The sequence below is a fragment of the Lacerta agilis genome, chromosome 2, assembly GCF_009819535.1.
Source record: "Lacerta agilis isolate rLacAgi1 chromosome 2, rLacAgi1.pri, whole genome shotgun sequence".
Taxonomy (NCBI): domain Eukaryota; kingdom Metazoa; phylum Chordata; class Lepidosauria; order Squamata; family Lacertidae; genus Lacerta; species Lacerta agilis.
In genome coordinates, this window is record NC_046313.1 from 1,302,828 (window position 1) to 1,328,779 (window position 25,952).

The window sequence follows — 25,952 nt, forward strand, 5'->3', positions numbered from 1 at the left end:
CCTAAACCTTGCACTGTCCTGTTCCATTCTAGTTCAGCACTTGTGCTCATCTCCCAAGGAAGCTATTTTTGTCATGGACTTAAACTTATCTGCCAAGTCCTGCCAAGAAAAGTGGTGCTAGTGCCTCTGAACTCTGGGAGGGAAAGGCACAGGGGTACGGGATCTTTGGTGCTCCAGGTATGGTTGGACTTCACTCCCATCAGCCCTAGCCACTGTGGCCAATGAGCAAGGAGGATCAGAGATGGAGTCTAGCAACATCTGGAGGGAAAAAGGTTCCCCATCCTTGACTTAGAAAATAGCCCCTCCTCTTGAGAAAGGAGAACACATCTGCTTTTAATCAAACAGAATCCTTGTTACCAAGCAAAGGAACAAGGAAGCCATGAGGTCATCTGCAATGTTTTTGTCACCCCAGAAAGCCAACAGGCAAGGAAACCACCCCAGAAACCTTTCTATCTAGCTTTGAGTTCTATTTTTGCACCTAGGCAGTCTTGGCTGGTCTCTCTCGAACAGCTAGCTGGCACAAAAACAGTGGGGCAGTCACACGCTCTGAGGATTTTAATACAGATTGTTAGATGATACAGTAACAAACGCGCACACACGCTCACAGATAAACACACATACCCACTTGGCACCACAGCCTGAGATACAAAGAAAAAGCATACAAATAAAGGCTTTTAGCACCAGAGTTTGGAGGGAGGTCAGTGCCAAGGGAAGAGTGTGGGACAGAAAACAAACATCTCAGACTTTTGTCCTGCGTCCACTCTCAGGGGCTTTGGTCAACAGGAAGCTGGCAGACATTCAGGTCCTTTGATAGTTGAGAACTAACTAGCACCATATCATCACCCTTCCGCAGAGGGACAGGAATGCCAGAATCGCTAGCCATATCTTACAGGCATCTGTCAAAAATGGGGAGAGGGCCCAGAGAACAGAACCCCGAATTCTCCACTCTCTGCCCAGCATGGACGGAATGATAGACAAGGGTGATAAGGGGATGGAGAGCTTCCTCTTATTTCCTACACCCAGCATGAAAGTTCACTGATGGAATTATTAGAAGGACTAATGGGGGTGGGGGGGTGGGAGCATACTCAGCCCCCTCTCAGCTCCCAGGACTTTGTGTTGTGTGCTACATGGGTACCATCTCATCTGGCACCAGAGCAGAAATAGACAAGCATGAATAATGGTCAAAATGGGGCACAGACTCCAAGCATCTAGGCATTTCTAGGTTGGGGGGCCCCCTCCCTGTCCCACTAGCCCCCAGAAGATCTTAAGAGGTTCTGTTGGGTCCAAATTATCTGATCTAAGTTGGATACCATTGTCATACCCAAATCTTTCAGTTAAACTGAGCTCAAAAGGACAAGCGTAGAAGTTCTGGATCACCTATGATCAGTCCTTAAGTCTTGGGTAATATTTGAACCTGAATCCTGTTCTGTGATCACCCAAGGAAGTCTTCCTTTCTCCCTATTCAGTCTGCACTGTGCCCATGTCCATTCACAGGAAGCTGTACAGATAGAATGGTCCTGAAGTCCCAGGTTACAAGATACTTTGGGCAAGGTCTTAATGTCCCTGGGAACGTTATTTGGGGGGCAGGGGCAGGAGGTCAGCAGTGTGGGGTGTGGTCTCCATTGCCCCATCCCTGCAGGTGGCCAGTGCTGAGCAGTCAGTCCAGTGCTTCACTAAGGCGGCATAATAGCACCATTTGTCGGGGCTGCAGAAAGGGAGGGCCCTGGCTCAGTCTGGGCCCTGCTTTGCTCCCCAAGAGTCACAGCCCCAAGGGGACCTTGGCCGCATAAATAGGAGGCTGTCATCTGGTTAAACACAACGGCAGGTCTTTCCAGGGCTGGCTCATCTCCCACGCCCAACTTCAGGAAGAATGGAGCATTTCAGCTCTCTCTTTCCCCAGGGGTGGTTCCACAGTCTAGAGGGAGCTGTCCATCTTCAGGCTCAGCCGCTGAAGCAGACAGGCCCAAGCTCAAAGCCAAACTTCTGGTTGGTGTCCCCGAAATCCTGAACAGCCACATCGGCCAATGGAAGCTGCTCCACGCGTTGTGTCACAACCTGCAGAACTGTCCGCTCCTGGCCTTTGCGTACCTGGAGGAGTAGAGAAGAGAACGTCAGGAGCCAATTCTTGGGGGAGGTAGGGGGTAGAAGCTCTGAGACAGAAGTAAGGAAATCACGGGACAATGCTGGAAGAGCAAGTCGGTGGGCAAAGTAGCCATATTGTGGGTGCTTGCTGAAGGGAAGTTGATTGTGGAACAGAGGATGACATGGTTTCACTGGAGGTTTTGGGAAAGGCAAAAGAATTCTTTTAGTCAGAGAGCCGTAAGATCATGGAGTTAAGGCAAGGGGGGGGGCAAGCAGGCAATGGCCTTGAACCCACAAAGACAAGGCAGTCTACTCAGAGAGGCAAGGAAGAAAGCTACCTAACTATGGAAATAACCAGTGCTAACACACTTCCTGTGCCAGGGTATGTATCTCTCATTAGGATGAATTATAGAGGGGGTATATGTGAGCCTTTTCCTGGGAGACAGAGCAGGCACATCCCATGAGGAACAACACTAACAAACAACCTTTCCATACAGAGCGAAGGACAGCTGTGTGACATCACCAGGGAACCCACCAATCATCTCCTTCTGCTATATTTGAATGCCCAGGAATTCCAGGCAACAACTGTCAGCTGGCAGAGGTTTCAGAATACAAAACAGCTCCGTTAAATCTCAGGCTGACAGGAAGATTAAAAAAACCCAAGACACCTGCCAGATGAGGAGTTGACAAGCCTTTAGACAAAGCAGCAGCCAAGAGAAAAGAAAGGTGGGGCCTTGATTTTATCCCAGGTGAGATAAATCAACCTGCAGAGAAATTAAGGCTAGTTACAGCGGTGGTAACTGAACCCTGTGTCTTGACTGTACTGCAGGAGAGGGTCATGTCTTCCTCTCTCTTTCCATCTATTTATCTTGCAGGGTTTCTCCAGAGGGAAGCCCTTTGGCAAATGCTTTGAGTCTGCCATCAAGCAGAGCATAATAGAAGTCGCAGGCAGTGGGTGGGTGGGTCACTTCCTGCTCACCTCAAGCAGCAAAGGTTGTTTGGCCAGACTGTAGTCTCACTTTGCCAGGACCTTGAAACAATCCTTCGTTGTTCAAGGTGTGTGTGTGCAATTAAGAAAGAGACTGACTAAAGGCCTATTTATATGAATCCTAGGGCATTTCAGCCACCACACTCTGCTAATTACCATGGGTCATTCACAGATCACTTTGTTGCTTTAGAGAACTGTGCACTTCACCCCCATCGCCTAATGACGCTTACTGAGATGTTCTTCTAAGCCAGGATTGGTAACCTGTGGCTCTGCAGCTCTCATCAGCACCAACCAGCAGAGCCAATCTATCATACTGAAATACATGTTTAAACATTAATTTTCATGCAGATATTTATGATTACTGGAGAAATGAGATGGAAGAGATCTAATGGGTAAACACATGCAAAAGTGAGATGGACCAGAAAGTGAACTGCCCATCCCTAACAGTGACCCACACTTTGCAAGTCATGGAGCTCCTCCCAAATCCTGGGGTGAACATCAGGAGGCCCTGAGACAATCTCCAGAGATATATAGGGAAAGGCAAGCCTGAAGTAAAGACATGGTCACAATGGAGCAGAAGGCCAACAACTTACCTGGCAGCCATCATATAAGGCCCGTACAAGGCCTTCTGTGCTGTTGTGCATCAGCTCCACACCATTGAAGGCAAGAAAATGCAAAGCCCGAGTATGGCTGCTGGTGTCGGCCTCATACCAGGCAACCACATTTTGGCAGAGGAGGGTGAAGTTTTGGTGTGCAATGGCACTAAGCAGGCGCAGAAATGTGAGCTGGGTAATCTGCATGGGGTTGCCATCTGCATCCACATAGGAGAACTGGTAACAGAAAGAAGGAGATATAGGGGTGGCCTGAGTAGGCTGAACGTTGGAAAGCCACTGTACACTCTTCCTGCCATGATTATCTCCCCCCCAAAGCACACCTGGTGGGGATCCACTTGGGGATTGATCATGGGAGGTCATGGGAGATGAGGAGAAGCATTGCATGCCCTTCTCATACTGCTTCCGGGAGTCATCAGGGGTGGGAAAATGAAAGGAAAAGCCCTACCTTCTTGCCCCTCTTAAATGTGCTGAACCAGCTTCCTGGTTGCTCCTTGCTCCAGGCAGCGAGTCGGACCTAGGGGCACAGATTGCACATTGGTTTCTCATTTTAGGACTTTGAATTCAGGTTCCTGAGCCATGCATGTATATAAAACCAATCCTTTCCATAGACCTTTCAATGAACAAAGTACTTTACAATCCTTATTATATTCATCTAGTCCTCATTCTACTTGTTCACAACACACCATGACCACAGCCTCTGTCCTTTCCCTCAGCCATCCCTGTTGATACTGAGCACAGCTACTTACTGCCTCAACTTTCTTGTCAGGAAATAAGCAAGTTTCCCCCCCAGCTGTGAAGTTGCAGAAAACTCTGAAGGCATCTCGGCTGCAGCCTTGGTTTGGGTCAATCCAATAGTCACCTGAAGAACAACAAATGGACAGGTGTCAGTGCAGGAGAGGCCAGGGAATCGTTAGGGGATAATGGTGTTCCCACTGCAACTAGGAGATGTCAGAGGCCTCAATGAGTGCTAGGAGAGTATTTCAATCCCAAAAGAATCCATGACAGGTAAGTAAAAAGTTAATATCTGCCTTTATCTCCTAGATGACTGTCTTCTAATTTTAAGGCTACAAGTGTGGTCTACAACAAAATGCTGCGGTGCACAGTGCTTCTCTCCCAGCCACTCAGTCATACCCTTTTCCAGAACACTCCATTCCATTTCCGTCTCCTAAGTTTTCCATTTTCTTCCTTCAGCAGCCAGCTTTCCATGGCTCCTAAGCTTGATTACTCCTCGTTGATCAATGAGGTTCTCCCCTCACTAGGTGTTTCTTTTCTGCACTCCCATGAGGAGTTAGCACAAGTGTCTTTTATGGATGTACTGTATTGAACAAAAGTCCCCAATTCACTATCTAAATTCACAGGAAAATTGACACAGCGATTGTGAGATTTCAGGGAGGGTGGCTGGGTCATCACATTTGGATGAATAGCTTTGTTACAGTCGGACGTATTCAATCAAGTTTTATGCAGAGTAAACCCACTGAAATGGCCAAGTTAGGTCAATTAATTTAAACTGGTCTACTCTGAGTAAAACACAGTTGACTACTACCCAGAGACCCCTTTTAAATAAATTTTCCAGTGCTGACTCATGGGAGGCGGTGGTGGGCTACCTCTTTCCTCCACCTCTAACCCCCCCAGCACCCTGTCTGGTAAGTTGCCATGGCTCAAACTCTAGTGAGAGCTACAGCTGCCATATTTCTTCTCTATGAGCCTTGCTGGGAGTGGGCAAACAGGGAGGCCAGCACAGCTTTTGCTTCAAGCCACCGTAAACTTGAATTTAAAATACTGGAGGGAATGCAAGGGCAGAAGATTGCTAAACCTCTTCCCTTCTAGGTAGCTGGATTTAAACAGCTTGCTTAAAAAAAAAAAGTTTAAGCACATGCGACTACTGCTAAGGCAAGCACCATGCTCCCAAACCTGCTTGGGGTGGGTAGAGGATTGCACCCACTTGGAAAAATAAACCTTGAAGCTGGGCCAGTGTTTCCTAGCCCAGATACCTTCCCTAGCCCTGAGGCACCTCATTTCGCTTGGCCATCTGGCAATTTCTTGAAAATATCCAAGAGACGGCGCATTTGTTTCAGATGTGAGCCACCCACAGAGTTTTCAGAATCAGCCTTCTCTCTGATATGTTAGCTTTGTAGGTGTAGGGATTTTTCTCCTGCCCCGCTCTCCCATGGGGATATTTTTCAATCAGGCAAGTCTGAAATGGGATTACTTATATAGCACAATCAAAGTGCACACTTTGCAGACTAATGAGAGGAAGGTCCCTGCCCCCACAGCACTTGTAATCTAACATTCACCATGGGGGAGGCAAGATAAGAAGGCAGGAACAATTTCCTCCTGCTTCCTGCCAGGCTGGAACTGCAACAGGTACAGACCCACTCCCTGCTCCCTGACGTCTTCTCGTCTCACCGTCTGTGAGGTGGGGGTGGCAAAACTGAAGCTCCTTGCAAACCCGGGCTGGGCTCTCCTGAGTGCCCAGTGGACACCGCATTTGCTCCACTTCGTCACGCAAGGAGCTCAGGGCTGCTAGGACCTCTGCCATCCCATCAGCATCGGGGTCGGCATCCATCTCCCCGGGTGCATCTCCCTGATCCCCAAGCTCCCAGTCACGGCGGCTCTTGCGGCCACTCTCCAAAGGCAGGGGCTCCCGCAGCTCAGCAGGTCGACCCTAGGAGTGGGGGAGCAAGAAGCAGGGAATGTGTGATGTAAGGGACAACGGGAGGGGAGGAAGCGGGTGGTGGTGGTCCCAGGATAATCCCTTCCTCCTGATTCTCTACCGTCACTCACTGGTGGCCCTGGGGGTCCTGCAGATCCTGGATCACCTTTTGGTCCAATAGGCCCCTGCAGGACAACAGAACAGAGCCTGAGCACAAATTCAGAACCCCTTCATCTCAGTACACGTAGGCAACGCCTAATGGAAATCGTAGGGGGAGGACCAGTAAGGCCCTGTTCCTGAACACTAAAAACCCCACTTGGCTCACAAACTTTGGATTCTATGCCTTTGTTCCCATAAGGTAACAAACCTGCATCTGGGATGTACTCATATGGCAATTCTAGCCATTCCCAGGACTGAACGCTCTTGCATAAAACAGTATTCTTTCCACAGAGAAAACTAGACTGGAATCCTTCCACTCAATATCTAGTTTTCCTGGTGAAGGGTCTCAGTTTATTTGCAATCATGGCAGCTTCAACCAGCAGCGAATAGTGAAAACCTGCCTTTAGAAGCTGGGGAGGGGAACTAAGCAGCATTCCCATGAGTGAGGATTTCAGTGTCCCCATCCACTGTTTAGATTTTTAGTCCCTTCCTATGGCTAGTTGAAGCGTAATAAATTAAATAACAGCCAACATATGCAATGTGGATACATTTATTACCATTATGTAGGCTGAAGAGGCCAGCTCTTTCCACTACTACACGCAGCCCTGGGCCAAGTTCCCACCTTCCTCTGGCCCCACAACTCCTGTTGGGACTGGAGCTACTCACCGGTGAGCCTTTGTTGCCTTTTTGTCCCAGAGGTCCCTGAGGAGACAGAAAAGGGGTGGGTGGGTGAAAGGGAGCTTGCAGGGCACCTGTGTCTGGTGAGATGGCCCCAGAAGAGGGGTCGGGGAAGGAAGCATGTTTGAATGTGGCGGCGGAGCAGAAATGTTGCAAGGGAAATGCACCTGTATGAATGGAGAGGGACATGGGAACAAAGGAGAGGCGTCTGGGAACCCATAAGAATGTGAAGGCTGGCAGACATGCATTGCCCTGGGGAAGAGGATCTGGGTACCAAACAGGGCCTCATTTCAGGCACCACTCTGGTGAAGTTCTCTTGAGAAACGTGTACAGAGATCTGAATTATCATGCATTGGAAACTGACAGGAATCCAGGATGAAGTGGGTGGGTGGTGGTGGTACTTACTGAGAGGCCAGGAGAGCCAGGTGGGCCTGGGGGCCCAAAGGGTCCAATGACTCCCTATTGAGGAGGAGACAGCATCAGCACGGAGTCCCTTTTCCCAGCCTTGCTCCCAACCCCCCTCCATCTGAACAGAGCTCCCATCTACTCACGGGGTCGCCCTTGGGGCCTGGTGTTCCCTGGTTCCCTGGCAGCCCCTGGTCACCTTTCTCACCCATCTCACCTGGGGGGCCAATCAACCCAATGAGTCCTGCATGGCCCTAGAAGGAAAGAGGAGAGATTTAGGAAGTTAGGGGGGGGAGCCAGTTGCTTCTTCCCACCAGGAAGCAGGTGCTGCTTGCGACGAACCCCACCCCTCTATTACTAAAATCGTGTCCAAAAGGGTACAGGGGTGAAACCAACCCCCCTCCACTCGGTTCGCCTCAAAACAAACCCCTCTGACTTCAAGGACTTGTTAGTAATGAGAGCCTAATTCCAGCTTCTGTGGCCTGGTATCCTCAATACTCTGGGTTACTTAAATGAACAACCTCTTGCCTACAGTAAAGGGCCTCACTCAGCTCAGATCCCCACTGTATCAGTTTGCCTCCCCACTCTGGCAACTTCGTGGCACTCTGGGTTTTCACCATCTAACACTTTTCTGTGTGACTCTAGGACACAAACTATCACCTCCCTTTCCTCAGGTAAGTTTTACCCTATCTTGAGTCCACACCTCTGTGAGATTTGATACCCTGCTGGACCAATAATGACGATTCCCCCTTGCAACAAAAAAGAACTGAACTTTATTTTCTGGAGAACATAGTTATTTTAAAGATTCATGCATTCACAATCTTAAGTTGTAGTAATATAGAAACACCTTTCAATCTATAGTTTCATGTTAAACTAATCCTAACCTAAACCACCACTATCCTGGCCCCACACCCTTCTTCTTCCCTGTCTCCACACACACCCTCCCACTTCTCAACTGTCAAAACGGCTGGGCTGTTCCCTCCTTTTAAACCCTTTTAAAGGGAGGGGGGAACCGTCCGCCCCCAAAGGATGAGCTGTCAGTTAAGTTGAAGGTGGATTAACTCCTTCTGAGCCAGGAGGTAATAACTCCTTCTCCCTAGGGCCAATCCGTCACACTGCCCACACTCACCTTCTCTCCTTTGTAGCCGGGATCACCTTTAAGGCCTGGGAGCCCCGTGGGACCCTGTGAACAGAAGAAGAGCCGCATCAAGAGCTCATTTGAGCTTCCAGACTCAGTGCAGGCCACAATCCAGTCAGGGATAAGTAGTAGGGTTTCAGATCATTTTGCCTTTTTATCAAACTGATGTGAATGAAATTTGACTCACTTGCTTGACACGAATTTTTATTCATGATGGCTCCTTCACATGCACAAGTCATCAGCTCACAGCTGCCCATGGCTATGGGAATTCAGCCCAACTCGGTCCTGTGCTGTAGCTTTAGTAACTGCTCGATCTGAATGAGCAGCTGCTTTCCTCCCATGCTTTTTTTCACCACAGATGCCCAATGCTCATAATATACAAAGCAAACTTGGGAAACACATTCCACTGCCAAACTGCTCTTTTTGTAGCTCCAGAGATATGCTTCTAGCACTGCTCTCCCCCCACCCAAATAAATACCCATGTAAGACCCTTTCTATGGTGGATGGAGCTGAGTAAAGGAGTAGCATGGAATAAACAGCTTCAATTTTAAGAGTTCCAGAAGAAGGGAAGCTGTTGTCTGATTGTCCTGCCTTTGGCCCTTCATTTCCTGCCACTCACCACAGGCCCCGGTGGCCCTGCCTGGCCAGGCGCTCCCAGGAGACCTTGTTCACCCTGGGGGAGAAAGAAGTGCAAAGTGAGAGACCACAGAAGGAAGCATTATGCAAACAAAGACACTTACACAGTTTTGAGCCCAGCTGAAGGTGGGGAGGGAGAGACTACAGATTTGGAGGGGCTGACACGGGGATGGATGGATGGAGGAGACTATTTCTAGTCTGTGTATTTAGAAATATATTTCCGCATGTGTCTACTATTTCCACATTAATCTGCAATTCTTAAAAAAAACCCACTTCTCTATATACATTAAAATATGTATTTAAACACATAGTGTTAAACTGCCCCCCTCAAAATATACATTTTTAACTGCATTTTTATATGTTTTAGAGCCAAGAACTAAGCTGGAACATTCAGGAAGTGTGAAAGCAGATAACTGCATTCTGATCCACACATTAGTCTGGTCAATTTGTATTGTGATTTGCAAAGATTGTCAGTTAGGGATGCTTGAAGAATTGAAATGCACACACGAAATATATCTCTAAATAGGCTGAAATCTAAAGAGTGTGTGTGTGTGTGTGTGTGTGTGTGTGTGTGTGTGTAGCAACTACACTCACAGCTGGAGCTTCCTTTGCCATCTTTTCACTGCTTCAGTTCCGTCAAGCTGACAAAATGAACTGCTTTTAAAAGACAACATGGTTTCCTTATTCGTGCACCAACATCTCTGTTGAATCACTGCCATGTGCATCTGAAAGGGATCTAACAAACTACCTAGTCTGTTCTCTCCTGAAGACTGGGATTGTCCCAAAGTGAGGATTCTTTCTTCACCCCTTCCCCGGCACCTTGCTCATTGCCAAAGTTCTCTTGGCATTAGGGAAATGCTGCTTTTTCTTTTTTTTAAAAGAAGGTAACTTAACTTCACCTGCTGCCTGGATTTTAAATATAATTGCTTCTAGTCCTCTCTGAAGTGAAAATGTTGAAGAATAGTTGTCCACTCTCTTTGTTGAAAAAATGTTTGGGGTCTGGTTTTCTAACTACCTTCACCCTTTCCCTAGACATTTGTTATCAAGTGAAGGAAAATACTCACAGCAGGACCCGGAATTCCACGTAGACCTTCTGAGCCGGGTCGGCCTGGGGGTCCCTGCGGACCCACAGGCCCCATCTTCCCCAGGGGTCCATCTGTGCCAGGTTCCCCCTGTAGACGGACAGAAAGGGAAATATATCAGCATTGTTTCCCGTTCCGCCCGGTATTGGATGCACGCAGGCAGCACTGTTTTCATTCCCCTGCAGTTTCTCTTCTGCCCAAAGCTGTTACTTGTCTCACTGTCTGTTGTGGCAAAATTACATAACTGATGTAAATTAAAGAATTGTTCCGCTCCATTCATGTCAGTGCAAATGGAGAAAAAATGAAAACGATTACATGTCACTTGCAGACTGAAGGCAACAACAGTGATTTCCATTCCATGCAGTAAGCGGTCACCAGCAATTCCTACTCCCATTTCCAATCTTTGTCAGAATTCTCCAACATCCCTAATAACATCCCTAATAAAAACTTAGAGGAGGGATGCTCAATTAATCCAAGACTGATTCAGGTTTCCAGCACATGCAAGATGCACCATACAGCAGTGGCTGGTTTTGCACTATTATTTGAATAGTTGTGCATCTTGAGTTGAGGGACTGAATTCCACAGAGGGAAACAGGGGAAGGAAAAAAACACAAACCCAGGACAGTGTTCTCTCTTACCTTGGCTCCTTTCTCACCCTCTCGACCTTCACGGCCAGCTGGCCCAAAAGGTCCCTGGAACAGAGAAAGAGAATCACTGCATAAAATGGTTTGATGAGCAATTTCCCTCCCCTCCTTCTAGAGAAAGATTCAAGTCCTATTCATTCTCAAAGTCCTATTAAAACACATAGCCCAGAGAATAGATACAGGAATACAAATAAGAAAAAAACAATGATGGAATTATAATGATAGAAATATAATTAGAGATGGAATTATAGTGGACAAATACCAAAATACAATACAAAGTCACAAATTAAAAACTTCCCTAATCTATTTCTCTTGAATACATTTCCCAACTGAATTCCTGGGGTATTGGCTTCTAGAACCACTCAAGTGATACTAGTTCCCGCCCTGCCCCTAGATCATTTGGGCTATGTTACTAGGTTCTAGTGCATGGGAAATCAGGATGGGTGATGAGCTAAAGTTGCCAAGCAGCAAGGGTGCCAACCTGAACAAAATATATTTGGGGGGGGGGAGGTGAGCCTTGCCCCACATAATCGATCACATGACATGGTGCATGCACACCATTTGAATGGCAGTGCCTATCAACCGGGGGGGGGGACTGGCCCCCTCAAATATTTTATTGGGCAGCCAAAGGGACCTCAGCTTGTAGGAGTTGGCTCCTATGCCAAGCAGGCAGCTTTGAATTTGGCTGGCAGTCCCCCTACTCCTGGATAGATAACCACAAGTTCATGAGAGTCTTGCAAGCCCCGAATTATGTGACAAATAAGTAAGTAATGTCAAGCAGAGAGCAACACAATGGCACCCCCCTTGCCAGTGGGCTATTCAAGAATGTTGGCACTATTTGAATTAGGAATCCTTAAATGCAGGTTGACCCTGAGGAGACAGGTCAACCTTCTAGTTATTCACATAAGGACCAGTTGGCACCAGAGACCAGAAGGCTCCCAAGCAGTCTGGAAGATGCAAACAGCTGCAGGAAAAGGTAAGTGATCTTTAACTGGACAAATGTAGCATTCAGGGCTTGGGGCTTTAATCTTGACTACCTAGTCCAGACCATTGAGTTCTAACAGCTGCTCTGGGCCAGCACTTCCTCCTTGCCTTTGCTGGATAACTAAGCATGGCCCTGAACCTACCAACCTCTAAATCAACACCACAGTCTTTGTCCAGGGTCCCTTGACCTTAAGTTTTCCGTCTATTCTGGAACCCACTGGTCTCAGTCTTACTTGGAGCATCAACTCCTCTCAGATGTATGAAATGCAAAGGATCAGGGCACAGACTGTGTGGAAGTATATGCCACAGGCTCCCCTTTGTGGATGTGGCAGGAGAGGAATAATGAGCACACAACATCAGAGGCACGGCCAATAGCCCTGCTCCCCTGCATTAGTGGGCACTACGCATGGCAGGGGATAACTGAAGAGGGCTCTTGTTTTGGATATGTGTAAGTATTATTTAATCTACTCTCGAATTCTGCTTTAGCTGCCTTACAACAGACACCCAAAAAGTAATTAAATGAAAATGCAAACCAATGTATCATCTGAACAGTCTTTTGGTAACAAACTTTAGAAAAAGACCAAAAGTACAGAGACATTAGCAAGGACCAAGGGCTCATTCCAAGGCTGGATCCATGACCTGTTTCAACAAGAAGCTCTGGAGCTCTGCACTAAAACTTCTGAGTTCTGGGACTGGAACACCTTTTTTTGCAAAGTCTGTTCAGTAATATGTATTTATTAGGCCAGGATTCTTTTTATGTTTTGTTTTGTTTTTGTTATGGACTAGATCAAATTCTTAATGTGGGCATGCACTGGATGTGCAACAGATCCACACAGCTATACAAGATGAAATTGTCTGCCATTGTGCAGGTTTCCTATAACCATGAGATATAGGAGCATGCTGTTAAACAAAACAGAAAACTGACAGCCCAAATCTCACGAGTGATTTCTTCAAAATCATGCTCCTGAGTTCAATAGAGCAGTCTCCCAAGTATTTATACATATAATTTCAACCAAAAATTTAAATCCTTTGGCATTTATTTAGAAGGTGTAATCTATGTAATCCTGCCAACCTAGCAGTTCAAAAGCACGTCAAAGTGCAAGTAGATAAATAGGGACCGCTCCAGCGGGAAGGTAAACAGTGTTTCTGTGTGCTGCTCTGGTTCGCCAGAAGTGGCTTAGTCATGCTGGCCACATGACCCAGAAGCTGTACGCCGGCTCCCTTGGCCAGTAACGCGAGATGAGTGCCGCAACCCCAGAGTCGGACACGACTGGACCTAATGGCCAGGGGTCCCTTTACCTTTAATCTATGTAAGCAATGTAAATGAGAACGTGCAATTTCTTAGACGTCCCTCTCACTGGAAAGGCAGCCCCAACATACCCTCTTTCCTGGTGATCCAGGAGGACCTGGCTCCCCAGAAGCTCCAGGGGGTCCCTGAAAATAAAACAGAGCAGATTATTATTTCAACCACCACACCATTCAGGTGAGGGATTTCTGGTGGCAGAGACAGAAAATCTCTTGTAAAATCAGCACAATCCTCTCTCTACCTGTCAAGTCAGAAGTAAACTCTATTGAGCCCAATGAGACTCACTCCCCAGCAAGTTCCATTGCCAGTGTCTACGGGAGTGCCACTGTGTGTAAGGGTACCAGAATGTTGAACTTGGACTTGGCAGAGCAGGGTTCAAATCCCCCCTCAGCCATGAAGCTCACAGGGTGACCTTGGGTCAGTCACCATCTCTTAGCTTAATTCAGCGGTAGTCAACCTTTTTATACCTACTGCCCACTAATGCATCTTTCTTGATGGTAAAATTTCCTTACCACCCACCAGCGCTCAATGGAAGGAGGATTCAGCTTGTGTTGTAGAACCCCCTACTGCCCACCTAGAATCCTGAAACGCCCACTAGTGGGTGGCAGGGACCAGGTTGCCAACCCCTGGCTTAATGTACCTCACAGGGCTGTCGTGAAGATGAAATGAGGAGGAGGAGAACCATATACACCACCTTGAGATCCTTGGGCAATAAAGGTGGTATATAAATGTAATAATAAAAAAATTAAAAAGATGACAATCGGTTACCACATGAAATATTACTTGCCTCTGTATTTGCACCAGCCCTAGGTAACAATATCAAGCAGGTGTAGGAAAACATTGGACCTCCAGATGTTGCTGAACTTCAGTTCCCATCATCTCTAGCAAGCATAGCCAATGGCCAGGGATAATGGGTATTGTAGTTGATCCACACCTGGAGGGCCAAAGTACCCCCACACCAGGTATAAAGTGAGAATAATTGCAAAGAGTGAAAGCTTCCTACATCACAGATGTTAAAACTCTTTGATGAATGTCAACTTATCGTGTTTCTTTGGGTAGAGTAACTATGAGGCAAACCAGTTTAACTATGCAGTAAAGCAATGCCCAATGTATGCCACAAACTACAGACAGGTGCTGTTTTTTTAAGAAGCCGAACAACAACATAACCAGCGCAGGGTAATGATAAACTTATGCCTGCCATACTCACTGGAAGTCCAGGATCCCCTATATCACCTTTCTCACCAGAAACTCCATCCAGACCCTGAGCAGAAGAAGACAGAAGCAAACCAGAACCTATCAATTCTCACCTAGGAACAAGTTGCTTTAAGTACAGAGAACTGCAACAAAATGTTGCAGCATTGGGTGCTCTAGTTCAGGGTTCCAGCCAGAATTTCAGCCAGTCATGCCTTCTGTCAGGATGCACCATTCCCTCATCCCTCAGTTTTCCATTTTGGTTCCAACCAGCCAGCATTTCGTGGTCACCAAGCATGCTCAGATCTGTTCTCCCTGAATGCCCCCCGCCCCCCCAAAATGTTTTTGATATTTAAGTTTTCATCCAGTGCTGGAAACTGAGAAGTAATGTCTTCAAGACTTTTCTCATACTCCAATAAACCGGGATCCATCATCAAACATGAAGTGGCTCCTTTCAAATTCAGATACTCACTGGAGGACCAGGATCTCCGGACGGGCCTGGGTCACCTGGGAATCCTATTGGACCCTGCGATGGAGGGATAGGAGTGGTGAGTACCAGACTACAAAAAGCACCAGTTCTCTAGAAGGGGAAACCTAGAGAAGTCCGGATGGCACACGGGGGTGAATCTACTATGAAACTAATGGGCTTTAGGGCCCCTAATCTTGGAGGGGCCCCAGAAACAACTGTAGTCCACATTGCTTAAAAAGTGTATCATGCATGTATATTATTCTGTGAACCACCCTGAGATCTTGTGATGAAGGGTGTTATATAAATTTAGCAGGTAAATAAAAATAAAATACATAACATTTCCCCAATTTTCATCCCCTCCATAACTCGAAATTTATAATGCATAGGAATTTTTTATCCACATCAGTGACTTAGACATGTGAGATAATCCAGTACAGCAATTTCAATCAAAATCTGAAGTGTAGTTGTTAATTAAAAAAAATAAATTTTTTTTGTGTGGTGATCTGTTGTTGAACAACCTAACAGTGGTTACCCAGACCTCGTTGCTGGTTTCAAAGGGGCCCCCATAACAGTTCAAGTTTCAGGGCCCCCAAAATGTAGGTCCATCACTGATTGCACAGTTCACTAGGTGATGGGTGAACCTACATTCCTGCCTTGGATTGTTCTGCCTTGTGCCAGAGGTAAGAACAAACGGTTCTTTTGTCTTCTAGTATTATTCCATGGCTCTTCTCTGAGTGTCTCTTTGAAGCTATAACTCTGCTCAATGGGACTCTGTGGTGCCAATTTCATTGGAATCTGTTATGATCACAGGACTGGGCGATCAGTAGGGCCAGAGAATTTCTTTGCAGCCCTTTGGGAGCTAAACTGACACATCACTGAAGAAAGTAGCCCTTGCCATTTTTCAATTCCGAAGCCAACGACTCACCAGGTTCCCCTTGGCTCCATCCTCTCCTGGGGGGCCCTTCTTGCCAGGGGGCCCTGCAGCTCCTGATTGTCCAGAATCTCCTTTTTCACCCACATCACCCTTCACCCCCTGCAAATTCACACAGAGAGATGCCAATCAGATGGGGGTGGGATTTGGGATGGGAACAGACTTTGCAAAAGCAGCTTCTCATGCTGCTCTTTTAATCTTAGTAAAGAGAGTCACGTCTCTGCTAAGTGACTCAGCTCCAGTGATTTATCCAGCCTTAGCAGAAGTTGGGTTGGAGCTGGCATACTCCAGGAGAGGTACGGGTGGGAGTTGCATCCTGCCCCCCAGTTTCTCTCCCAAACTCAGCAACTCACTTGCCGGCCTGGCTCCCCTGGAGGTCCAGGGTCTCCTGCTTCCCCTGCTTCACCCTAGAAGAGGCAAAAGAAATGGAAATCTCAGTCCAGTCATGCTGCTCCCCAGTTCCAACCTGGAACGTCTTTTCAGAAAATGTGCACTGACATTAAAATACCTCCATCAACACAATTTTAAAAAAATGAAAAGACCCAAGGACATACTGACACCTTTTCTGGATGCTCCTTTTCCTATCTGATAGGGTTGTAAAGAAATAAGAGTCACAGAACTAGCTATTCTATGAGCTGGTCTCTGCTGAGAGAAGGATGCATCTCTCAGGGCTCATCCAGGGCTTAGCTTGTCCCGCTAAAGCTGCTCCTTAGCATTCAATTGGAGCAAGCAGCAATTCAGATTTTTCCAGGATTGCCATTTGTTCCGATATTTCGCCAAAGAGCAGGTTTTTCCTTGGAAAGGAGCAGGGCAAGGGGGGAAACCACTCAGACCCATGCCTAGAAAACATAGGTCAAGCGGGAAACTGCTCAGTTCCCATTTGTAGCCAGAATGACATGGAGGGAGATGTGATTTCTCTGATCTGTTTCAGATCCATGACCTGGAAGGTTAATCAGGAGATTGCACTTGCATTCATGCAAAGTGTGCTTCTTGCGTGACTCTGCAAACACAGCCTTCTGTCTCCAAACGTTCAGGAGTTGGGACTCTGGGATCAGAAGGACTACATCCTGAGACAAGTTTCAGCCTGAGCGCCTCTCACTTTGTAAACTGAGCATGGCTCTTCTGAGAAAGCTTTCCCTACCTCCCAGTTTAATTATGCACCTCAGATGACCCCCAATTTGCTCTATGATTTTCTCTCCACATGCCAGCATCTAATGCACACACATAAACAACACTTACAGCCCCTTTAACACCTCCTGCTTTCAAACAGCTCCCATTTTGTGCCTTCCTAAAACTTACTGCATTTTTCTCTGTCCTACTTAACCCACAGTTCCCTGCACTCGGCAAAATACTCTGCTGCTGGAGAGAAGAGCATATCTGCATGTGCTGCTGGTGAAGAATCCAGTCATCTCCTTCCCTTACATATTGAAGGATGGGCTGGATAATATAGTTGATGCCTTTCTTGTTGCTTCTACCCCCACTATGCAAGCACCCTAGAGAAAAACCCCATAGCTCTTCCAATGCTCTGCATCCTGCTTCCAATCCCTGAACTCACCACAAAGTGCACAGAGCAGCTCTCATCCCCTAATATCTTGGCTTGGACTCACCTTTTCACCAACAGCACCTGGCTGTCCCAGCCCACCAGGTTGTCCCTGTGGGCCCTGGAATGAAAAGAGACACGTTAAGACAAAAGCACACCCTAGAGCACCACAGTGTCCTCCCTTGTCAAATCTTATCACCTCTTTGAACAGTTCAGAACTTTCCCCACCCACTAATATTTAACCAAATAGCTTCCATCCTGCAACTTAACTCATTCACTGTTAGCTTCCCCCTCAGACTCAGAGAAAATAACTGACACTTATTATCTTTAGCCATGTTTCAATGTGATGTTGAATATATGCAAAATATTTCCTAACCCTGATACTCCTCCCTATGCATACAGGTTGTGGTATAGAAGTTGGAATCATTTCAGTCTTTGCAGACACTTCTGAATCGGGGCACTTGGAGGTCCTTGTGAGGTTACTTCACATGCTATTTTATCCTAAACAGCTGCTCCTCAATAGTTGCAGCTAATGAGATCTTCTGGGTATACTCTTCTGGTGGTGTCATCTGTCCATCAAATGAGTACAACACAGGCATGTGAAAAGACATTCTTGGTGGTAGCTCCACTTGAGTGGATTTTTATTTTTATTTATTAAATTTGCTTAGCATTGATAAAGGGGAAGGCTGATTTTTTAAATCATTAATTATTACTATTAATTCTTAATAATTATAACTGTTACCTTGGCTATCATGCTGGGTTTATTGGCAAAGTTCAGTAATCTGATTAAATTATTTGCTTTCTACCTTTAGATTCAGAGAACCTCCAAGAACCCATGTTTTATGGTTCTGTTTATATTGCAGCTAGAGCTACTAGAACAATGGCATTAAAACCCCAATCAATAAATACCATGGTAGCCACCCACCACTTGATAATGGTTTGAAGTTGTCGTTATAATTTCATTTAATAGTCAATTACCACACATCATTACCATGTAGAGGATTACTCATGCTGTGATAAGTACATCATAACTATCATGTAAGCAGAACATGTGACCTCACCACAGGGAATCAATGCACTCAGGGCATAGGATCATAGAATTGTAGAGTTGGAAGGGGCCACGAAAGTCATCTAGTCCAACCCCTTGCAATGTAGGGATGTTTTGCCCAATGTAGGGCTCAATCCCACATCCCTGAGATTCAGAGACTCGTGCTCTCCCAGCTGAGCTATCCACATCTCTGGGATGTGACACAACAGGGGTAGATTGAGGTGGATACACGCTATGGTTTGGTTGGTTATCTGTCCTGCCATTTTATGCAATCTATGGATATGATGTGTGTGTGTGTGTGTGTGTATCATAAGGAATCAGCAGCCTCACCTATCATGGGGACAGTCACATGGCAGTGGTGGGCGGAGCCAGAAGCAAAAGTGGGTGGCACTGCTGTGAACGCGCGCAGTAGGCTTACTGTATTTTGGAAACGCTGCCCGTGGGCTACGACGCCTCGGCTGCTGAGCGAGATCCCAGCATAATTACTTTTTGCAAATGCACCGCCCCAAGTGCCTTTATTGCGCTTATTGTGAAATGGGGAATTTAATTATAAAGGTCATGCATGTGCTGCTGCGAGGGTTGCTCTATTGACGCGCGCGCGGCCATTGCGTCACTCGCCGCCAACCAAAGAGCTTCTTTCCCGGGCATGTTGCGACCTGCGCAGCCTTCAAAACCGGAGTTGACACACTCCAGAGACTGGAGAGGTTGCGACGAGGTTGCTAAGCCAGCGCGGGGGAGGGAGAGCCGGGAAATTAAAGGGATATAAAAAATAAGGGGTGGCAGCGGGAAACTGCTTGAAATAAGGGAGATTCCCAGGGAAAACGGGATATATATATATATATATCTCATACAATCAATTCATAGTATTCCAGCCACAGTGGTATCAGAAATCCTCACATCCTTCTCCTCAGCCTCTGAGCTCAGACAACCCAAAAAAAACCCTCAGAAACAGCAGAGTTCCATCCATCCAGCAAATTCTGGTTCATATGCTGGTGCTCCCACCATTCCCCAGAGAAGGAACGAGTCCAGGAAGTGTCTATCCAGAGGCCCTTTTCCATTCCAGCTGGTCATCAAGAACTACAGTGTAACTTTAAGAACGCATGCCTGAGTTTCCTTCTTTTCCTCTGCTCTCTTCATCCCCTTTTCCTTTTGTGTTGGGTCTTTTAGATTGCAAGCCTGGGGGGCTAGGACTGTTTTATTTTTAACTGCTCTTACGCAAGCTGCTGTAGGAGTCTTATTTGCTAAAGAGTGGTGTCATAATGAATAAATAAATTCTGCCCCATCTTGCTTTATATAGATGAAAAAAAATGTTACTCACATCGCCCCCACTGGGACCCTGGGGGCCTCGGGGGCCTGGGGCTCCTGGTGGGCCCTAAAGAGAGGCCAGAGAGAGAGAGAGGGAGGGAGGATGAGTTTCACAATGAGGCACAGGCAGATGACTCAAGGGCAGGTTTAGGTGAAGCAAATGACTCTTACCATTGGGCCAACATCGCCACTCTCGCCCTTCTCCCCTGGGGGGCCTGGCATCCCCTGTGAAGAAAGCAGCCCCCCCCCAACAAAGTAAGCAAGTGTAAAGCATTTCCACCATTCTGCTGATATTCCTCTAGTCTGGCTAGCATGCACACATGAGAGTCCAAAAGGCATCATCTAAGTACTCAGAATTCAAATGTGAATGCTTAGTTTTAAATTTCAGAATTTATATCAGGGTTCTTCAATCTGGGGAGAAATTTCAAATTTGTTGGGGAGATGTGTGTGCCTGTGAATAGTTAAGGTCCTTGTGGTAAGATTCAACTGACTGAAACACTTTTTTAAAATTTAGAAATTTAAATAAGAAATTTTGAATTTTTACTATTGCAAATATAATTTTTCAGCAATCCACAGTTGTGAGACCATCTATTTAACCCTCAACACAAAATATTTTGAATTTCATGGTATTTACTGAATTTAAAATTTCATACAGAAGTTTGCCTTAGCTTTAGTCACAGTCCCAAGTTCCCTACAAACCATTTCTAGATAGCCTTGAAACCTACTGAACAATATGGGATACAGAACTCCTCTTGCAGAAATACAATTTATTAAATGTGCCAATACAAATGGAAGTCAAAAATTCTGTAGCTGCTGATAAGGGATTAAGATCAAGACCAAATGTAATGGATTAATTAAGACTTCGGAAGCAGGATGAAATAAAATCATCTCACCTTGAAATCTAGCATGCAGGAAGTCATACAAAATGTATAATTGGCTTTATAATTGATATATATTTGAATCTGAATCATAATTTGAGATTGATAAAATGTGGTTTATATTCAATTTTAGTAATCAAAAATTAATAAAAATTATTTACAAAAAAGAGAGAAAGAAGCCTACTGAACAAAGCTGGGGAAATCACTGAATATTACTTTCATTCTCACTGCAGGAGCTCGCTTAAGAAGAAGTCCAGTTATTCCAAGGTACCGGCAATGAAATAGTTTCATGTTGTCTAACCCCTGGATCCAGCACTCACTTGTAAACCAGATGGGCCACTAACACCTGGGAATCCACGGGATCCTTCATCTCCTTTCTGGCCAAACATGCCCTGCTGCCCTCGGCGCCCAGGCTCTCCATCCGCTCCCTGTTAGCAAGACACCATGTCAGGATTCCCACTGAAACAGAAACACCCTCCAGAGCCAAAAAGTTGGGATTACAGAAGTGGGAGGCACCACACTCAGCCAAGCCTCTAGTATTTAAGCATATTGTGATGTCCACTAACATCAATCAGTGCTGCTTAGAGGTCCTCTGTTGAGTAATAGGTATTTTCATTTTGTTAAAAAACAACAACAACAACCCATCTGTGACAGATGAAAGAAAATGGTGATGTGGGAGGGTAGTTGAGCTGTGCCCAGAGGACTGTGAGAGGGGACAATCCTTTCTATCAAAGCTTTGGGAGTATATAGGCCAGTACAGATTTTGGCATGGAGTCAATACTCACTGCAGGGCCCGGATGTCCAATAGGACCCTGGATCCCAGTAGGTCCTGGGGGACCCTATAAGAAGAGAAAGAACATGAAACAGCAACACTCTCCCTAGTTATTCATTCTCTCTCTCTCTCTCTCTCTCTCCTAGATTCTTCCAAAAGATCTCCTTGGTCCAGTTAATACAGAATCTATAAGCCATCATGGCAACACAGTTTAAGGGGTAGCAATGCTGGATAATACCCTGGTCTGCCAGCCACCTGCCTCCAACTCACCGCTTCTCCTTTGTCGCCCTTGCTTCCCTTTTGTCCTGGGCCACCCATCTCTCCCTGCAGAAAGAGGGGGAGCAGCATGAGAACACAGAGCGTCACCATGGGAACCATTGCTGCAGAAACCATTGTCAAGCAAAACACATGCCCACTGAGTTAAGTCTTGGCTGGAGAAACCAAGGCTGTGGAAATCATTGCTAGGGATAGCCAAGAATCTGTTGTCTGGGAAACAAAAACTGGTCTTTATAGCTGTATGAACCCTGCGCCAGTTTCCCCTCTTCCTCCAAATTCAGGTGGAGCGCAGGCTGCTTACCTTATCACCATCTTCTCCAGCAAGTCCTGGTGGCCCAGCTTGGCCCGGCAGACCCAATGGGCCTGGGATTCCATCATGGCCAGATGGGCCCATTGGGCCTCGCTCACCCTGGGAAAGGGGAGATACAAATGAGGGCCGGAGGGGGGTAGGACAGAGAACGGCATCAGGGTAAGTACATGAACATTCGTCTTCTTCTTTTCTTCTCTGGTGATCATTCGTGGCTAAGATTGCCTTCCATGAACAGTCTTAACAGTGAGTCTGTAAGTGACTGTGGAAGCCAATTCTGGATCCACACATCCTTCCACCATGGGGACATAGGTTTCCGGGCAGGAGTTGATCACAATGAGGGTTTGCCTTTACCTTTATGAACAGTGTCAGTAATATCACACAGAGGGCATGGAGACTAGTACAGCCGTACCTCATGTTGCGTTCGATGCGGGTTGCGAACGGCACGGATTACGAACGTGCCGAACCCAGAAGTAACAGAACGTGTTACTTCCGGGTTTGGTGGGTTGTGCATGCACAGATACGTCAAATGACATCACGCGCATGCGCAGACACGCCAAATCGCAACCCGCACATGTGCAGAAGTGGCGCTGTGGGTTGAGGACTGTTCAGGATGTGAACGGGGCTCCGGAACGGATCCCGTTCGCATTTAGAGGTACCACTGTAGTTTCCTTTCTTATTAACATTTTCCATTGGTAGCAGTGTGACACATCAAATCTCCATCACTGAACCTTGTTTCTTGTTCTCTTCGCCTTTGACACAACACTCAGATACACACTGAGACATCTTAATGTTCTCTTGAACTTATTTCTTCCTTTCTCCTTTTTTCTGTTTTACACAGCTCAGTCAGATTTGGAGTGACTATCAAAGAAGTCTGTGTGCACATTTGCTGTTGCCTAAGAAACCCTAAACTTCCCCATCTAAAAATTCAAGCAATAGCCTAGTCAATGTGAGAGGAAGGAATGCATTTATATCCAATCTTAGTCTTACTCAGACTGACTGAAACTGATGGGCACAACTAACTTGAGTCCATTGATTTCAGCGGATCTATTTTGAGTAGGACTTAACTGGATATTAACTGATCACATGAAATGCTGCATATGACAAAAAGATGGGGGGATCATTTTGAGAACTACCACAGGTGGCACTGGCTAGGAACGTTAAATATTTCAGATGGAAGAAGACCATTATAGGGAAAAGGATTACAAGAGGAGGATCTGGCTGAAAGATTCCTTTATGGTGCAAATAAAAAGCAGAGCTTAAGGTTCATCCCTGGAACCTGTGAAGCAGTAATAAAGACATGTGTCTATACAGAATGGCTTTTCTCTACCAATGCATGACCAAAGACAACCTGAGACTGGGGGTGAGGGGTGAGGGGTGGCTAGGCTACTAAATCATGGGGTCAGGCAGAAGCGCCGAGTTCCACCCAACATGGGGGGGGGCAGGACTGTTGCGTACATGTATGACATCAAGAGTGTTGCGGCACTCACACAACTTGTTGCTATTGCTGCGAGGCCCAAGCCCTCAATATTGGGGAGGGCTCAGCCCCATCCCAACAGACTTTGGGGGCTGAATACACCTCAGCCCTATTGAGTTGGCAGGGTCAGGGGTGTGGCCTCCTGAATGGGTTGAGGCATGGGCATAGCCAAGGGGGAGCAGGGAGGGGGAGCTACCCCGCTAAATCAATAAAAATGCATAGCTAACTGAGGTTCTGCTCACCCCCCCCAAAAAAAATCCTGACTATGCCCGTGGGTTGAGTCATGAGCTTTTCTTTTTCAATGACTGATCACTGATGGCATGGGAGTGTGACTGATACATACCGGTGCCCCTTTCTCCCCTGCTGGGCCAGGAGGTCCTTGGTTGCCCCCTCGCCCGGGCAGCCCAATACCCCCAGCTGCTCCCGAGGGGCCACGTTCACCAGGGGAACCCTGTTGGAAGAGAACAAATAGATATACCCATCTCCTTTTTTGTAGTCCTCACTACTCTAGGTCTCTGTCTGGAGGCAACGGTCATCATTACCAAACCGACACAGGCTGCAATGTCACTTCCAAGCATTCCAGGTGAGATTCCTTTGTGCTGCAACAAATGTTTCCCTATCACAGCCCTCCCCAGCCTAGATGGTACCATGTCAGGAGGGCTGCTCTACCTCATCAACAATCGACACTACTGTGCCCCACAGACCACCTATCTGAGGACTCCTGTCTTCCTTGCAAGCCCCAGAGGAAATGCCAGCCTACTTACTGTGGGACCTTGAGGACCAGGAGGCCCTTCAGCCCCCTTCAACCCAGTTGGTCCCTGTGGAGGAAACAAAACAATTGATTAGGGAGGGTTCACAATTGTTCATCTTTTTGAGACCTGAAGTGAATAGATGCATCTTCAGTGGCAGAGCACATCCTCTGCACACAGAGCGGCTTCCTTTGTTTTGGTTTCTTGCAAAAAGTGATTCAGGATGAAAAGTCAGATTGGTTGCAGGAAGTCTTGGGCAAGGGAGTTCCTCCTCTGGGGTCAGAGGGAAAGAATATCTAACAGACCCAAGCCAAGGTTGAGCTAACTTCATCCTAATTGTGAAACCAGGAATGTGCCTCTAGCAGAGTAAAAACATAAACAACGCATTTGTATTTGTGCTTCTGCTTCATTTCTAGGTTTATACACTATGGCAGGTGTTCTGCAGATGCTGTTGAGACTCCAGTCAGCATGGCCAACAGTGAAGGGGGATGGGAGCTGTAGTCCAGCAACATCTGGAGGGCATTACATTGGCTATTTCTGCACTATGAGGTGAGTCTCTCACCAGAGAGTATGCCAAAAAGGGCGACTGAAGGGTGATATGAAAATAGCTCTAAGAAATAAAGGAAGTACATGGTGGGCTAAGTGCCACACCTTCCTCAAATGTGGGCATGATCTCTATGTGTGCCGATTGCTTGAGCTTGATTTGGGGAGAGGTGTGTAGGCAGCATTTAGAAGGGGGGGCTGCATTGAAAACTTCATAATCTGAGGCTCTTAGTTTAAGGAGGAAGGTGATAAGGGAGACACACACTTACTGGCTGTTTATAAACTTTTTGCAGGATATGCCAAAGCTGCAGCTTCTGCTCCATATCCAATGGAGTAACACCCCCTCCCCACACTAGTCCCTTCTCACCCATGGGACAAACACTTACAGTCTCCCCCGCAGGACCTCGAGCCCCAGTGAAGCCTTTCATTCCAGGAGGGCCATTTTTGCCTGGGATGCCACTAGGTCCAGGATCACCCTAGGAAAATAAAAAAAAAAAACTCTGGTTACTATGCAGAGAGAAGGAAAGAGGTACAAAATCTTGGGAGAAAAATTATGCCCTCTTTGTCCATTTGCATGGGAAATACTATTGTCCATATTGATGTGGGCTGGTTTAGTTTTCCCTCGTGTACTTTAGACCATAAAAGATATCAGATGTCTTCATGCAAGTGTACTTTGCACACAGTCTCATTGCAAAGGATTTTGAAAATTTCAGGCTGCAGAAATAAATTGTTAGTTCCCATGTAGGCTATTACCGAAATGCTGAAACACTCTCTCTCTCTCTCTCTCTCTCTCTCTCTCTCTATATATATATATATATATATATAACACCTGATGCAGCACTTTTGCAATATACATTAAAGAGATCCATTGACATTAACATGGATGTCCATGTTGGGACTACATGAATGAACTCTGCATGAATGAACAATCCAAATTTCAACAGGGATTCTATTACAGGCAGAATTTGGCAGTGTGACAATTCCTGTATTATGATGAAAACCAACAGCTCCCTCTTGAGTGTCTGTGATTTGGAACCCCTCTGGTGGTCCCTGAACCCTTGTCTTTATCTTCACTGCACATTTACAATAATTTATTA

General features: G+C 46.5%; 1 protein-coding gene across 6 annotated transcripts in view; it reads right to left on the reverse strand.

The window, feature by feature from the left end:
• Window positions 1–1,510: 1,510 nt before the first annotated feature.
• COL5A3 (collagen type V alpha 3 chain) overlaps window positions 1,511–25,952 on the reverse strand; it is a 108,236-nt gene continuing 83,794 nt past the window's right edge. For 4 of the 6 annotated variants that reach the window (XM_033136644.1, XM_033136651.1, XM_033136661.1 and 1 more), the window contains 28 exons: window positions 25,242–25,331; window positions 24,328–24,381; window positions 23,907–24,014; window positions 22,081–22,188; window positions 21,774–21,827; window positions 21,517–21,570; window positions 21,052–21,159; window positions 20,025–20,078; window positions 19,867–19,920; window positions 17,568–17,621; window positions 16,314–16,367; window positions 15,955–16,062; window positions 15,033–15,086; window positions 14,577–14,630; window positions 13,444–13,497; window positions 11,074–11,127; window positions 10,418–10,525; window positions 9,337–9,390; window positions 8,709–8,762; window positions 7,726–7,833; window positions 7,580–7,633; window positions 7,163–7,198; window positions 6,469–6,522; window positions 6,091–6,349; window positions 4,431–4,543; window positions 4,130–4,198; window positions 3,664–3,900; window positions 1,511–2,088 (listed from right to left, as the gene is read on the reverse strand). In XM_033136644.1, coding sequence (XP_032992535.1) covers window positions 1,942–2,088; window positions 3,664–3,900; window positions 4,130–4,198; window positions 4,431–4,543; window positions 6,091–6,349; window positions 6,469–6,522; window positions 7,163–7,198; window positions 7,580–7,633; window positions 7,726–7,833; window positions 8,709–8,762; window positions 9,337–9,390; window positions 10,418–10,525; window positions 11,074–11,127; window positions 13,444–13,497; window positions 14,577–14,630; window positions 15,033–15,086; window positions 15,955–16,062; window positions 16,314–16,367; window positions 17,568–17,621; window positions 19,867–19,920; window positions 20,025–20,078; window positions 21,052–21,159; window positions 21,517–21,570; window positions 21,774–21,827; window positions 22,081–22,188; window positions 23,907–24,014; window positions 24,328–24,381; window positions 25,242–25,331 — 2,409 coding nt within the window. In that variant the 3' untranslated portion in view covers window positions 1,511–1,941. Of the gene's footprint in view, window positions 2,089–3,663; window positions 3,901–4,129; window positions 4,199–4,430; window positions 4,544–6,090; window positions 6,350–6,468; window positions 6,523–7,162; window positions 7,199–7,579; window positions 7,634–7,725; window positions 7,912–8,699; window positions 8,763–9,336; window positions 9,391–10,417; window positions 10,526–11,073; window positions 11,128–13,443; window positions 13,498–14,576; window positions 14,631–15,032; window positions 15,087–15,954; window positions 16,063–16,313; window positions 16,368–17,567; window positions 17,622–19,866; window positions 19,921–20,024; window positions 20,079–21,051; window positions 21,160–21,516; window positions 21,571–21,773; window positions 21,828–22,080; window positions 22,189–23,906; window positions 24,015–24,327; window positions 24,382–25,241; window positions 25,332–25,952 lie in introns of those variants that run through there. The other 2 variants (XM_033136678.1, XM_033136686.1) reach the window with 2 other exon arrangements.